Source organism: Ranitomeya imitator, chromosome 3 (assembly GCF_032444005.1).
Source record: "Ranitomeya imitator isolate aRanImi1 chromosome 3, aRanImi1.pri, whole genome shotgun sequence".
Lineage (NCBI taxonomy): Eukaryota > Metazoa > Chordata > Amphibia > Anura > Dendrobatidae > Ranitomeya > Ranitomeya imitator.
In genome coordinates this window covers 38636376-38652045 of record NC_091284.1, presented here as the reverse complement: position 1 = coordinate 38652045, position 15670 = coordinate 38636376, and the positions used below count along the sequence as shown (strand labels likewise).

General features: G+C 37.2%; 1 protein-coding gene and 1 long non-coding RNA gene across 2 annotated transcripts in view; one reads left to right on the top strand and one right to left on the bottom strand.

Moving 5' to 3' along the window:
* RUNX1 (RUNX family transcription factor 1) overlaps positions 1 to 15670 on the bottom strand; it is a 121004-nt gene that overhangs the window by 104345 nt on the left and 989 nt on the right. Inside the window, exon 2 of the mRNA XM_069760781.1 lies at positions 5937 to 6093. Coding sequence (XP_069616882.1) covers positions 5937 to 6093 — 157 coding nt within the window. The remainder of the gene's footprint in view (positions 1 to 5936; positions 6094 to 15670) is intronic.
* Positions 8184 to 15670, top strand: part of LOC138672626 (uncharacterized) — a 98026-nt gene continuing 90539 nt past the window's right edge. Inside the window, exon 1 of the long non-coding RNA XR_011319757.1 lies at positions 8184 to 8286. This is a non-coding gene — a long non-coding RNA (uncharacterized lncRNA). The remainder of the gene's footprint in view (positions 8287 to 15670) is intronic.

The following is a 15670-nucleotide window of genomic DNA, read 5'->3' as shown; positions in this document are numbered from 1 at the left end:
TGTATTCCACCAAGATTCACATTTCGGGACTAAAATGTAACCAGAACATATATTAGGGAGTGTAAGCACAAGATGCACTTGCAACCCCTTTAAGGAGCGGTGTGAGCCCATGCATTTCGTGAAGAGTATAATTATGTCGGTGACGTTTCCCCTTTAAACACTGCTGGCGTATTTCACCATTTGGAGCATGGATTTGGGGATTTATGATAAAAAATGCGTACGCACAGCAGCTGAAGGCGGCGTCGGTGCCGGACACATGTACTTATTGGAATATTGCCAGAGGAGAGACGGGCTCTGCCGGCCACAGAACAGATGCACCGGGGCCCCTGACGGAGGCTGATCGCATGTTCAACGTGACACCAAATAATTGTATGTTTCATATTTAGGCTAAACGTAAGCTAAGCTACTCCGCAGGACTAGAAGTCCCAGCATTTCCCGTCTATTTCTGTATTTCCCCAGCCCGAGGGCCCCATAACCGTATATGCGCGCGACGGTTAATTGCTTAAATTACAACCCTTGGTAAGCGCATAATTAATCCGTATTAATAGCAGGTACGCGTAATCTTCCTAAACACCCACACGAGCTACGGGCGCCTGGATTAATGCAACCGGTGAAAGTAAGAGTGGGATTGCAATTTTTTTTTTTGGGGGGGGTGGCATACTGGTCCGGGTCAATCCAGATTTCCCATTGACTGGTCACAGTCCTTCTACTTATTGACTGATGTGTAGTAAGAGGTTCTTCAGCAGCTGCAACAGCGTAATGCAAAACATAATTCATATCTCAGATGCTGCAGAACCTCATAGCACTCCTCAGTGACTGCACAATAGCATCACACACCTTAGCTGCTGCAGAACATCATGATATAATATAATGCAACTTTTTACAAAAACCACGTAGCCCAAATATATTTTCCACTTTTAACACCGGGTGACAATTCTGATCTACCGTATATGTAAAATAAAGCACTAAGATAAAAAGTTTAGTATTATTATTTTTGTATTATTTACTTATTATTTTACCACTCATTAGTGAGATACCAGGTTCCTCCACTAGGTGGCGGTATATCCTCTGTGCTGTATGGTGTGTGTGCATAGACTGACCAATGTCCACCATGGCTGAATACATAGGGGTATCTCACTTTACACCGAGGGTCCGACAGTGCTGTCCAAAAGCATCCACCCCAACCATCAGCGCCCCCACTGGCAAGCTTTTCGCTATTAGGCATAAAAGGCTCATGCCTAAGGGCACCCTGCAGAGAGTAATAGAGCAATCTGTGTCTGGAATCTGCATTGGTTAATGCCCTCCTGTTTATGGCAGAACTCCCAACCACAGCAGGCTTTTTGGTGCAGCCGTGCATCATGCACGGATAATGTCCTAAAGACGTCAGACCATAGTTTTATTTTCCTTACAATATGTATGCGAAAGGCTCTGCTGCATATGGAGGAACTCTAATCACAACTTTGTGTAAGAGTATTCTATACGGGTAATGCTGTGATGTGTATGGCAGCAGGCTTTTTGGAATAGCAGAGCGTTTTGCATTTTTTTTTCATTCTTACGGATGCTCTGCAGCACATCCAACCCTAGAAAACTGTTTCTACCAGCAGAGCATTTTCCTTGGGTTATGGTAGAACTCTACCACAGAAGCGTTCTGTTACAGCAATGCATTTTGCATAGATAAAGCCCTGCTTCATGTGGCAGGACCCCAACCTCAGAAGCTTTCTGTATGAATAACGCTTTGCTGCATATGGTGGAACTCCAACCACATATATATGTTTTCAACATCAGAGCATTTTGCATTGATAATGCTCTGCTGCCTATGATAAAATTCCAACCACATTACGGTAGTTTTGTAACCGTAGCGTATTTTTCCATGGATAATGTTCTACTGGCTACGGAGGGACTAAAAAAAACTCCACATTTTTTTGCAACAATGGAGCATTTTGAATGGATAGTGCTCTGCTGCATATGGCAGAACGCCAAACAGAGGTGTTTTCTATAGCATTTTACATGGATAATGCTCTGCGGAACATCTTCAGCAAGCTTTTGATAACAACAGAGCATTTTGAATGGATAGTGCTCAGCTGCATTTGCCAGAACTCCAACCACAGAAGCTTTTTTTGCAACAGCAGAATATATTGCGCGGACACTGCTCTGCTGCATATGGCACAAAATCTATCCACATTGGTCTTTTTTTTCCTAAGAGCAGAGCATTTCACATGAAATTGCTCCACGGAATCATTTTGTTTCAAAACAAGCGGATGTTCTACGGACTAAAATAAATAAGAAAGATTAAAGATTTGCTTCATCAACTCCTTCAGCCCAAACCGTCAATGTATTTAGGAAGAAGCGGTTATCGTTCAAGCAGGAAAACAAAATAGATAAATATCTGTCATGGCTGCATTGTGTAATCCCCGGCCATTTGTTTTTGCACCGAGCAATTCCTCTTTTGTTTAACAACGCGGTTGCATGTTTGGTGCGGTTAGGAAACACAGGAAGCGCTCAGCACAAGCTGAATATGTGTGAAAGAGAAGGCGGAGGAGGGCCGAGGGGGGGCAATCGCTTCCGACCGTTGGGGTTTTCAACGTTTTTTAAAGGGGATCTCAAACTTTTCTATACGGGAGGTCCGCATGACTGTCCACATCAACAAGCTGCTGGTCTGCTGTCCTTTTATCTCACACCTGCAGTCTGCGGAAGGTTTCATGTGGCGTTATGTACGGTCCGGGGGAATTTGAGGTCTGGATGGTCAAATAAACATTTGGGTTAAAAAAAGGGGCCGCGTTTGGGTTACTGAGGGCGTACGTCAAGGAGGAAACAACTGCTGTGAATGCTCCTTCTGGATGAAAATGACGGCGATGCTAATGACTATAAACTAGAGGGGAATAAACGCCCCTCCCGCACAAAAAAAAGGAAAAAAATGCCCAAATATTTAAAAATTTGGGGACTTAATCATCATTTTAATTATTTTTTGTTGTTCAATTAGTAACAAATTTGCAAAAGAATTGGCGCCTCTTTTTTTTTTAAAAGCTGTGTTTTGTTCAACACATTTTCAGATTTTTGCATCGATGCTTTAGGCTATGTGCCCACGCTGCGGATTTTGCTGCGGATTCGCAGCGTTTCCGCAGCTGCGGGTCCGCAGCAGTTTCCCATGAGTTTACAGTACAATGTAAACCTATGGGAAACAGAAAACGCTGTGCACATGCTGCGGAAAAAACGCGTGGAAACGCAGCGGTTTACATTCCGCAGCATGTCACTTCTTTCTGCAAATTCTGCAGCGGTTTTTACACCTGCTCCAATAGAAAACCGCAGTTGTAAGGGTATGTGCACATGTCAGGGTTTCTGGCAGAAATTTTCCTGACAAAAACCGGACATTTCTGCCAGAAATCCGCATGCGTTTTTTTTTCCTTTTTGATGCGTTTTTTGCATGTTTTTTATGCGTTTATGATGCGGGTTTTTTTTTTCGTTTTTTCCAAATGCATAGAATAGTGGGAAAAACACGAAAAAAAAATGCAAAATTAATGAACATGCTGCTATTTTTAACCGCGATGCATTTTTTTTTCGCGGAAAAAAAACGCATCATGTGCACAAAAATTGCAGAATGCATTATAAATGATAGGATACATAATGTATGCAATTTTTAATGAGTTTTTATAGCGGTTTTATCGCGAAAAAATGCGAAAGAAACACGAAAAAACCTGAACGTGTGCACATACCCTAAAACCGCAGTGAAATCGGCAAACAAAAACCGCGGTAAATCCGCGATAAATCTGCAGCAAAAATGCAGCGTTTTTGCCCTGAAGATTTATCAAATCTGCTGAGGAATAATCCGCGGTGGACCATTCTACGTGTGTACATAACCTTAGACCGATTCATCAAATGCGACTTTAAAAAAAAAGAAAACTTTGCACAGAATTTTTTGCTCTAATAGGTGGAAAACAAAATTAAAACGTATTTTGGACATTTTGAAGAATATGATGTAAGAAAAAAAAAAACTGCAACGACTACCACCGGACAGTGAATTTAATTATTATTTTTTTGGCTAGTGTTATGTGTGAATTTTGTTTGCTTTACCGCTGATTTTTGTGTCACGATTGACAGGCCACACCGCAAAGAAAACAAATATGTCAGCCTCGCGCTACCTACATGTCAGCGGCGTGTACAGGTTGGACAGAAAGGAAACCCCAGATGCGGGGCTGTCAGTCAAGTATCATTTGCAGAAACGCGCTTTGAACGCCTGTGATGTCACCGTCACGCTGCGTCTACGGCCTGACAGAAAAAAAGGTCACAGGTGTCAGTCAAAATGATGGCGTCTTGTGCGCTCTGTGGGCGAGCGATTGCACAATTTGTAGATTATGGCTTTTGTTATTTTTTTTACTTTCTTGAGTTTTTCGTTTTTATACTTTTTTTTTGTCTTGCGTAGTAATCTCCTTTATCTAAAATGAACCAATCACAGTGCCGCTTTCATCGTATTAATGCTGTTTATGAAATGAAAGCTGAACTCTGATTGGTTGCTATGGCCAACAAAGACAGGTTTTTATTATTAAGGCCCAATGTGATTACAGTGCAGCTTCCTCCTTGACTGCTGCCTCAATGTGCGGACGTGGTATAGTATAATAGGCTGAATACGTGATATTATATCAGTAGGGGTTTCTACTAAGGTCGCCATCAAACACTAGGCCTCATGTATAATAAAGTGGTGCCCATAGCAACCAGTCAGATCAGCACTTTCAAAGTCTAAGCTGGAAAAACGAAAGCAATGATCTGATTGGTTGCTAACCTGAAGCAACCAATGACACAAAGGCTTTCATTTTCCTTAGACAGGCTGAAAAATGTAAGCAGGGAGGTGATTGGTTATTAGTTAATAGGGGTAATTTTTCCCCCAAATCCACTGTAAATATAAGAATTAGGTCATCCATAATAGGTTTATTCAGCTATTCCACTGTGTGAGGGGTTAAAGTGTATGTACGCTCCTGAAATGAAGCTATTATGTCCTAAAATAAAGCAAACGGTCACAACCAAGCGAGTGATACACATGTATATGACAGCATAATACAAAACACTACACGCCCCATCACCCCGCCGCTGTACCATAGGATTAACTATTTCATTGCAGGAAAGTTTTACTTGGGGTCTACTCACGGGCTTCAGACAAGTCACGAAACAGCATTTTTTCCTGCAATTTTACCCACGCCACGTGTTCAAAGAGTTTTTTATGTGGATTTTGGAGCGGATTCTGCCCCATTTTCCACGTGAAAAATGGCTTCAAATACTCTTTGAATAAGTTTCCCATTCATTACCGTGGCTGTAGTTCTCTCTAAGTGGAAATAGAAGAAAAATGTCTATTCTCGAGGGGTTAGTGCTTGAAGAAATGTCTCAAATTTGACCAATAAATCCATAAAGGACAAAAAAGCAAGTAAAAAATACAATAAAAAGTGCTACAGAAAAAAAGGGGCATTTGGATGTAGAATTTTCAGCTTGAAAATAAAAAGCTTCAAAATGTGCTGGTTTTTTTTAACCTTTTTTGGTGTTTTTTACGTGTTTTTTTGTGCATGGGGGTAGGTTTCTTTTCTTTTATTTGATTCAGAAGTCAAATTTGGAGCATTTTTTTTTAAGCAGAAATGCTTTAATCATTATCATGGATCTCGTTTTTTGCACTTTTTCCCAAATGACCTGAACAGAAAAATTGTTCTAAGAGCATTTGAAGTAGTTTTTCATGTGGATTTGCTCCAAAATCCACATAAAAAAAAACTTTGTGTGAACATACCCTTAGGCCGGTTTAACAGACGGTTCAAGTATGGATCACGATGTTCCTGACCCAAAATCAAGAGCCTCATTTATAAGGCTGGAGACTACCGGTCAGTATTCTGCCATCTGGTCTAAGGGGCACCAAAACCAGTTAGTAAATCCTTCCGAATACACAGGGTTATAGCGGTTCCTACCTCTTCCCGACCTTCCGACGAATCTCAGGTCATTAAACCGAGCAACTTGGCTCTTCATCGCCGCTGTAGCATTGCGGAGTTCTGCTGAATAATTCTCATCATTGCCAGCCATGACCGTCACCAATGTTCCGTCCGGAACGTCCCCAAGCGCCACCACCTGGACACAATAAAGGTGCAATAAATCAGAAGTCATCACTCATCAATATTATTGGTAAAGGCATCGCGGTTATTGTCAATTCCACTTGGTAGATGACGAAAATACAACAAATGGCTCTTGTGTAGCAGACCTGGGCCTGTTAGATGTACCAGAGGTGCACTTGTCATTTGGCACAACTCATCCTGATATTATGTAGTTTTTACATAGGACTGCAAATCCTACCCCAGCTATCTCATATCTATCTATCTATCATATGGCAAGGCCTTAGAAAAAGGATAGATAGATAGATAGATAGATAGATAGATAGATAGATAGATAGATAGATAGATCATAGATAGATAGATAATAGATAGATAGATAGATAGATAGATAGATAGATAGATAGATAGATAGATAGATAGATAGATCATAGATAGATAGATAATAGATAGATAGATAATAGATAGATAGATCATAGATAGATAGAAAGATAGATAGATAGATAGATAGATAGATAGATAGATAGATAGATAGATAGATAGATAGATAGATAGATAGATAGATAGATAATAGATCATAGATGATAGATATAGGATGGATGGATATATAGGAGATTGATAGATATGGGATGGCTGGATAGATAGGAGATAGATAGATATAGATATGGGATGGATGGATAGATAGATGATAGATAGATAGATAGATAGATAGATAGATAGATAGATAGATAGATCATAGATAGATGATATAGGATGGATGGATAGATAGGAGATTGATAGATATAGATATGGGATAGATAGATATATAGATCATAGATGATAGATATGGGATGGATGGATAGATATGGGACAGATAGATAATAGATAGATAGATAGATAGATAGATAGATAGATAGATAGATAAATGTGTTGTATCCTTCAAATTTTATCAATGCAGAACACATGAAATATGTCAATGATAGGCTACTACTTAGTGGTGGGCTTAGGATGGGGGTCATCTTATAACCTAGCACCAGGGATGGGTAGAAGTAAAGGGGTAGTCTTTCTATGAAAAACTGCAATGAAGTTATTAATTGCTTTCATAGATAGATGGATTGATGAATCAATAGATATTTTTCCAGTGGATTTTAATACCGTATTTGGCTCATTTTGAAACCCAATATAAATAATAATTTATTAGTTGACTTTCTATAATAATAATAATAATGCGGCCCACATAAAACCACTACAATTAACGGGGAGAATATCACAAAGTCTTTAGGAGCTAATAAAGTAGAATGCATTTTCTTTACAGACTAAAAATAAAAGAGGTTGAATAGGAATAGAGACTAAATAAACCGAAGTCCGTAGTGAGAGAAGTTCCCAGGATAAATTACATATCCTGTCTTTCAAAAACTACTAAAAAAAAAAACATTTAAAAAAAATCAAAAATGAAAAGAATGAAAATCGTTTTAGGCTTTTAGACATTTTTTTTTTCTTCTCTTTCTTAAGTTATGAAATAAACTAAAAACACAAACGGGGTAAAAGGAGACTAAACTGACAAGAAGTGACACGCAGAATGGGGCTCGAGATTAACTGTAAGCTACCTGTATACAATGACTGTACTCCATGAAGCGACGTGTCGGGGAGACGGAGAGGTGTAAGACATGGACGACACAAAGGGTTTTATTTTATAATTGACTCATGTAGTGAATGATCTCGGTTGTCAGTTCCTGATCCTCGTGGCTTCAATTTTATTTACCTCCCGTTAACAAGGTGTATATATATCTACCCATATAATACCTTTATATTAAAGGTATTATATATGTGTGTGTTTATGTATAATGTATATAAATATTTTTTTTTCCACATATATTAGACAGATGGATAGACAGTCAAATCTAACACTTCACTCCAGTATAGTCGATGGTCCGGGAAGCTTGGATCCATGGTGCTGTTTGATGGATCTGCTTCAGAAGTGCCCGCCTCTGATCCCTGAGAACATTGTGGTCACGGGTTATTTTACTTGCAGGGTCAGACCCACAAGATCACTATGTTAATAACCTTGAGAAGAAACTGACCGATGACCAAAGTGTTCCTTCCATATCCCAGACTGGCATCTCTACAGTGCGAGGAGGACCCCACCAAACAGCATCCTGGACCCCAAACATGGAGGCCGAGCGATGACTGGACCGTAGCATCAGATACGTCTTCTTATTACAGACTGCACTGACAGGTGTGTATAGCTTTCTTCCTAAAAATGTCATCTATTTATAATGTGTTGCAGCTGATACGATGGACGGATCTTTCTTTTCTAGTGTTTTTTGTTGTTGTTCTATTTTTGCTTTTTTACATTCCAGTATGAAATCCTTTCTTGGCTAATGTCAGGAGGTGATCTGTATAGAGCGCAGGTCACCTTTGCATCCTTAATGATACATAATGGTAGCCGGACCGGGCGGCACAGGTTGTTTTTTTGTTCTTTTCTTTGCTTTTATTTACAGTGCAAGACAAAGAAAAGCTCTTGATGTAAAAGTTCGTTAGAATCACACAAGGCCGGAAACATGCTGATGTGCCTTATAAAACTGCTAGGATCAGGGGGCAGGGTGGTGACATTGGTTTTTACCCTGATGATTGTGGGTCTGGTAATTCTATCCATCCATCCATCCATCCATCAGGCTGTCTGTCTGTCTATCTAAAATTATGTATCTATAGAAAATAGATTTTAAGCAGCACCAGAATAAGTGATGCTGGATGCAGGCCTTCAGATATTAATCCAAAAATCTTCATATACAAAATTCATAGATGTGGCAAGGAAAAGAGATATTCATGAAGCCAAAAAAATTGACTATCTATCTATCTATCTATCTATCTATCTATCTATCTATCTATCTATCTATCTATCTATCTATCTATCTATCTATCTATCTATCTATCCATCACATGCCAATCAATGTACTGTATTTAACGATCTATATAATTATTTATCTATCTTGTATATCTATCCATCCTTCCAACATCTATATCTATTGTCTTATATATATTATTCTGTCTTTTTCATATCTATCTATTATCTATCTATCTATCACATATCTATCTATCTATCTATCTATCTATCAATCACATATCTATCTATCTATCTATCTATCTATCTATCTATTATCTATCTATTATCTATCTATCACATATATATCTATCTATCTATCTATTATCTATCTATCAATCACATATCTATCTATCTATCTATCTATCTATCTATCTATCTATCTATCCTCTATCCATTTATCTATCTATCTATCTATCTATCTATCTATCTATCTATCTATCTATCTATCTATCTATCTATCTATCCTCTATCCATTTATCTATCTATCTATCTACTATCTATCTATTATCTATCTATATATCATCTATCTATTATCTATCTATCTATTATCTATCTATCACATATCTATCTATCATCTATCTATTATCTATCATCTATCTATTATCTATCACATATCTATCTAGTACTCTACTACAAAGAACTTCACACTTGTCTCTCCTCTTTTATATCCACATAACCTACGGTACTAGATTTCTTTTTTTACTAATAGGGGAAAGTCATTTTTTTGCAATATTAGTGCTACAGAATGAAATAGCACCTCACCCAAAATGACCTCCATACTTGCAAAGATTAAACCTATAAATCCTGACCATACAATGTATCATCAATGCTCACTTCTAAGCCAATTCTCTGTATTTCTGGGAATTTGGTGAGCTAATGATTTCACCTATAACTTACACCTACAACCTACAAGGACTAAACAGAACCGGAATATTCTCTGATCATACTAATAATAAACTAATAATAATACGTAGCATTAGGATTTCACAGTTACACATATATGTGGAAATATGAGATTTTCATCCTTTTCTAACAGAAATCCTACATCTCATCCCCCTGAGTATAAAATATAGTCTAAAGAACCATATTCATTAGTATTATTATAATTATAATTATTATTTGTGCTATGTTGTTTCCAAATAATGAAGAATCAATAATTGGTAAATATTTGCTAAGCCTATTCATTTCTCTAGGTAGGAAGCAAAAAAATAACCTGTTGGCAAAAATAAAACATATTGTATATACTTACACAAACGTCATAAGTTAAAACACTCTTGTCGATAAAAACCTGGATCATTATGAAAATTAAAAAAAACTAGAAATATTGGGGAAAAAAAGGAAATCAAATAAAGTGAGAATGCTTTCTATCATATATATATATATATATATATATATATATATATATATATATATATATGTATGTATATATATATATATATATGTATGTATATATATATATATATATATATATATATATTGTACATATATAGTGCAAAAACAGGTAAACTGCAAATAATCCTGCCCTATTAAATAAAACTTCAGGGTAATTACCTGCAAGATGCTATACTGCAACTAGAATAATTGTGCAAACAGAAAAATAAAAATCTGTCATTTACAGATTAATTTATTTGGAGACTGGAAATATAAACTCATTTGATATTATGTATACTATTATTTCCCTTTTAGATATATTTTAACTTTTTTTTTTATTTTTTCACATATATTCTTTATATATTTATATTTCTCTATCTATATATATCGGTGTGTGTAATATATAAAAAAAAAATACATAATTTTATTCTTTTTTTTTTTTGCAAATTTCAATCATTGCATCCACTTCCATTTTTGCTTCGATTTTTCTTTTTTTTGAATGTTATTCCAAATGGGACAGATTATTGTTCGCTGCTCCAGGTTTACACTTGGCTAGACACATTGCAGGACAGTGAGTCAGATCATGTGAGTAAATCATTTTACATTTCTTCCTGGAAACATCAAACGGTCCAGACATGACTAGGGGAGCAGATTGGCGTTTGGGGGGGTGGAGGGGGAGGTTGAGAGCATAGTACGGTACTATGAGACTCACAGTTCTGCACATGTGGACCTTCCATCAGAGGTGTGATCTGGTCACAGGTGCAGAGAAGGGAACTTTGGGCTTCTGATATGTAGCAGAGCTGACTTTGCCATTTATCTCGTTGGATTTGCATTACTATAATGCTCTGAGATAACTGTGTAGGTGCACCTGCAGTCCCATGTAAACTCATGGATACCGCCTCTTCACAACAAGATTAGAAACATGGATTTACACAACTATTTAAATCTGCAGGATTGTATAAAAACAAACATATCATATGAATAATATAATAGATTACAATACAGACTGCACTTTCCTCTGAGCTACTGCAGCACAAGACCGAAAAAAAAAAAGTTGAATTTCTTCCTTTTGGCTCTGAAGTCATTGGGGAGACCAGGTATCAGGGGTGCAGGGGAGGCTTATAATAGAAATCCAAATAATTAACAGATAAACTACTGTTTCCTAAGAAGCAAAATGTCTGATGAAAATGAGTAATCTGAGGACAGATAACAAGGAACATGTGTCTGGCAGCCACAGTCAGCAGCTCGGAAATCAGCTTAGTGCCAAATTTACAAGATAAGTGTGTTGTATCCTTCAAGTCTTATCAATGCAGAACTCATGAAATAACTCAATCCTTAGTGGAGGGGTTAGGACGGGGGTCATCGTATAACCTAGCACCAGGGATGGGTAGAGGTGATGAGGTAGATGAGGTCATCTTCTTATTGAAAACTGCAATGAATATTCTAATTGTATAGAGAGATAATAGATGAATACAGAAATCAAATGAATAACTCAATGGATAATTCTATAGATCTTAGAATGATCCATAAATAAATTGATAAGTAGATAAATGACAGATATGATATACATATATGTGATAGACCAAGGGATAAAAGCAGCAATATGAAAAAAAGAGGATATGGGGGGTGCAAAACGTCCTGGGGCAAAATACTACCCTGAATAGTGGAAACCAAAATAAAAATGGAAGCAGCACTCCAAAAATAGTGCAAATAACAGGACTTTAATGGCCCCATGTGGCGACATTTCAGTTCAAAGTATGAACCAATCTAATGATAGATAGATAGATAGATAGATAGAGAGATAATAGATAGATAGATAGATAGATAGATAGATAGATAGATAGATAGATAGATGATAGATAGATGATAGATAGATGATAGATAGATAGATAGATAGCAAGATAGATAGATGATAGATAGATGATAGATAGATAGATAGATAGATAGATAGATAGATAGATAGATAGATAGATAGATAGCAAGATAGATAGATGATAGATAGATGATAGATAGATGATAGATAGATGATAGATATGATAGATAGATGATAGATAGATAGATAATACATAGATAATAGATAAATGGATAGATACAAGGATAGCGAGATAGATATGATAGATAGATAGATAGATAGATAGATAGATAGATAGATAGATAGATAGATAGATAGATAGATAATAGATAGATATGGGATAGATAGAATGATAGGTAGATAATAGAAGGTTGGATAGATAGAAGGATAGATGATAGATAATTGGTATTGAGATGAATATGAGAGATAGATATGGGACAGAAAGATAATAGATATAGATGATAGATAGATAATAGATAGATGTGGATATATAGATAGATATAGATAGACAGATATATGGATAAATAGATAGAGAGATATAGATAATAGAAGGGACTTTAACTACCCGGATATTAACTGGGAAACAGAAACCTGTGAAACCCATAAAGGCAACAGGTTTCTGCTAATAACCAAGAAAAATTATCTTTCACAATTGGTGCAGAATCCAACCAGAGGAGCAGCACTTTTAGACCTAATACTATCTAATAGACCTGACAGAATAACAAATCTGCAGGTGGTTGGGCATTTAGGAAATAGCGACCACAATATTGTGCAGTTTCACCTGTCTTTCACTAGGGGGACTTGTCAGGGAGTCACAAAAACATTGAACTTTAGGAAGGCAAAGTTTGAACAGCTTAGAGATGCCCTTAATCTGGTAGACTGGGACAATATCCTCAGAAATGAGAATACAGATAATAAATGGGAAATGTTTAAGAACATCCTAAATAGGCAGTGTAAGCGGTTTATACCTTGTGGGAATAAAAGGACTAGAAATAGGAAAAACCCAATGTGGCTAAACAAAGAAGTAAGACAGGCAATTAACAGTAAAAAGAAAGCATTTGCACTACTAAAGCAGGATGGCACCATTGAAGCTCTAAAAAACTATAGGGAGAAAAATACTTTATCTAAAAAACTAATTAAAGCTGCCAAAAAGGAAACAGAGAAGCACATTGCTAAGGAGAGTAAAACTAATCCCAAACTGTTCTTCAACTATATCAATAGTAAAAGAATAAAAACTGAAAATGTAGGCCCCTTAAAAAATAGTGAGGAAAGAATGGTTGTAGATGACGAGGAAAAAGCTAACATATTAAACACCTTCTTCTCCACGGTATTCACGGTGGAAAATGAAATGCTAGGTGAAATCCCAAGAAACAATGAAAACCCTATATTAAGGGTCACCAATCTAACCCAAGAAGAGGTGCGAAACCGGCTAAATAAGATTAAAATAGATAAATCTCCGGGTCCGGATGGCATACACCCACGAGTACTAAGAGAACTAAGTAATGTAATAGATAAACCATTATTTCTTATTTTTAGTGACTCTATAGCGACAGGGTCTGTTCCGCAGGACTGGCGCATAGCAAATGTGGTGCCAATATTCAAAAAGGGCTCTAAAAGTGAACCTGGAAATTATAGGCCAGTAAGTCTAACCTCTATTGTTGGTAAAATATTTGAAGGGTTTCTGAGGGATGTTATTCTGGATTATCTCAATGAGAATAACTGTTTAACTCCATATCAGCATGGGTTTATGAGAAATCGCTCCTGTCAAACCAATCTAATCAGTTTTTATGAAGAGGTAAGCTATAGACTGGACCACGGTGAGTCATTGGACGTGGTATATCTCGATTTTTCCAAAGCGTTTGATACCGTGCCGCACAAGAGGTTGGTACACAAAATGAGAATGCTTGGTCTGGGGGAAAATGTGTGTAAATGGGTTAGTAACTGGCTTAGTGATAGAAAGCAGAGGGTGGTTATAAATGGTATAGTCTCTAACTGGGTCGCTGTGACCAGTGGGGTACCGCAGGGGTCAGTATTGGGACCTGTTCTCTTCAACATATTCATTAATGATCTGGTAGAAGGTTTACACAGTAAAATATCGATATTTGCAGATGATACAAAACTATGTAAAGCAGTTAATACAAGAGAAGATAGTATTCTGCTACAGATGGATCTGGATAAGTTGGAAACTTGGGCTGAAAGGTGGCAGATGAGGTTTAACAATGATAAATGTAAGGTTATACACATGGGAAGAGGGAATCAATATCACCATTACACACTGAACGGGAAACCACTGGGTAAATCTGACAGGGAGAAGGACTTGGGGATCCTAGTTAATGATAAACTTACCTGGAGCAGCCAGTGCCAGGCAGCAGCTGCCAAGGCAAACAGGATCATGGGGTGCATTAAAAGAGGTCTGGATACACATGATGAGAGCATTATACTGCCTCTGTACAAATCCCTAGTTAGACCACACATGGAGTACTGTGTCCAGTTTTGGGCACCGGTGCTCAGGAAGGATATAATGGAACTAGAGAGAGTACAAAGGAGGGCAACAAAATTAATAAAGGGGATGGGAGAACTACAATACCCAGATAGATTAGCGAAATTAGGATTATTTAGTCTAGAAAAAAGACGACTGAGGGGCGATCTAATAACCATGTATAAGTATATAAGGGGACAATACAAATATCTCGCTGAGGATCTGTTTATACCAAGGAAGGTGACGGGCACAAGGGGGCATTCTTTGCGTCTGGAGGAGAGAAGGTTTTTCCACCAACATAGAAGAGGATTCTTTACTGTTAGGGCAGTGAGAATCTGGAATTGCTTGCCTGAGGAGGTGGTGATGGCGAACTCAGTCGAGGGGTTCAAGAGAGGCCTGGATGTCTTCCTGGAGCAGAACAATATTGTATCATACAATTATTAGGTTCTGTAGAAGGACGTAGATCTGGGTATTTATTATGATGGAATATAGGCTGAACTGGATGGACAAATGTCTTTTTTCGGCCTTACTAACTATGTTACTATGTTACTATGTAGATGTGGATAGATTATATATAAATAGATAATAGATAGAAGGATAGATGATAGATAGATAATAGATGATAGATAGATATATAGATAGATGACAGATAGATAGATAGATGACAGATAGATAGATAATAGATGATAGATAGATAATAGATGATAGATAGATATATAGATAGATGACAGATAGATAGATAGATAGATAGATAGATAGATAGATAGATAGATGACAGATAGATAGATAATAGATAGATAGAAGGGTAGATGATAGATAGATAGATAATAGATGATAGATAGATAATAGATAGATAGATAGATAGATAGATAATAGATAGATAGAAGGGTAGATGACAGCTAGTAGACAGATAACTCAGTCCTGGGATGGATATAGGCAGATATTTCAATATGAAGACAGATGTATGGAAAGATCTTTGCACAGAGGGATCTATGGATAACCCTACAGACAGCAGCATACAGATGAGGGCACAG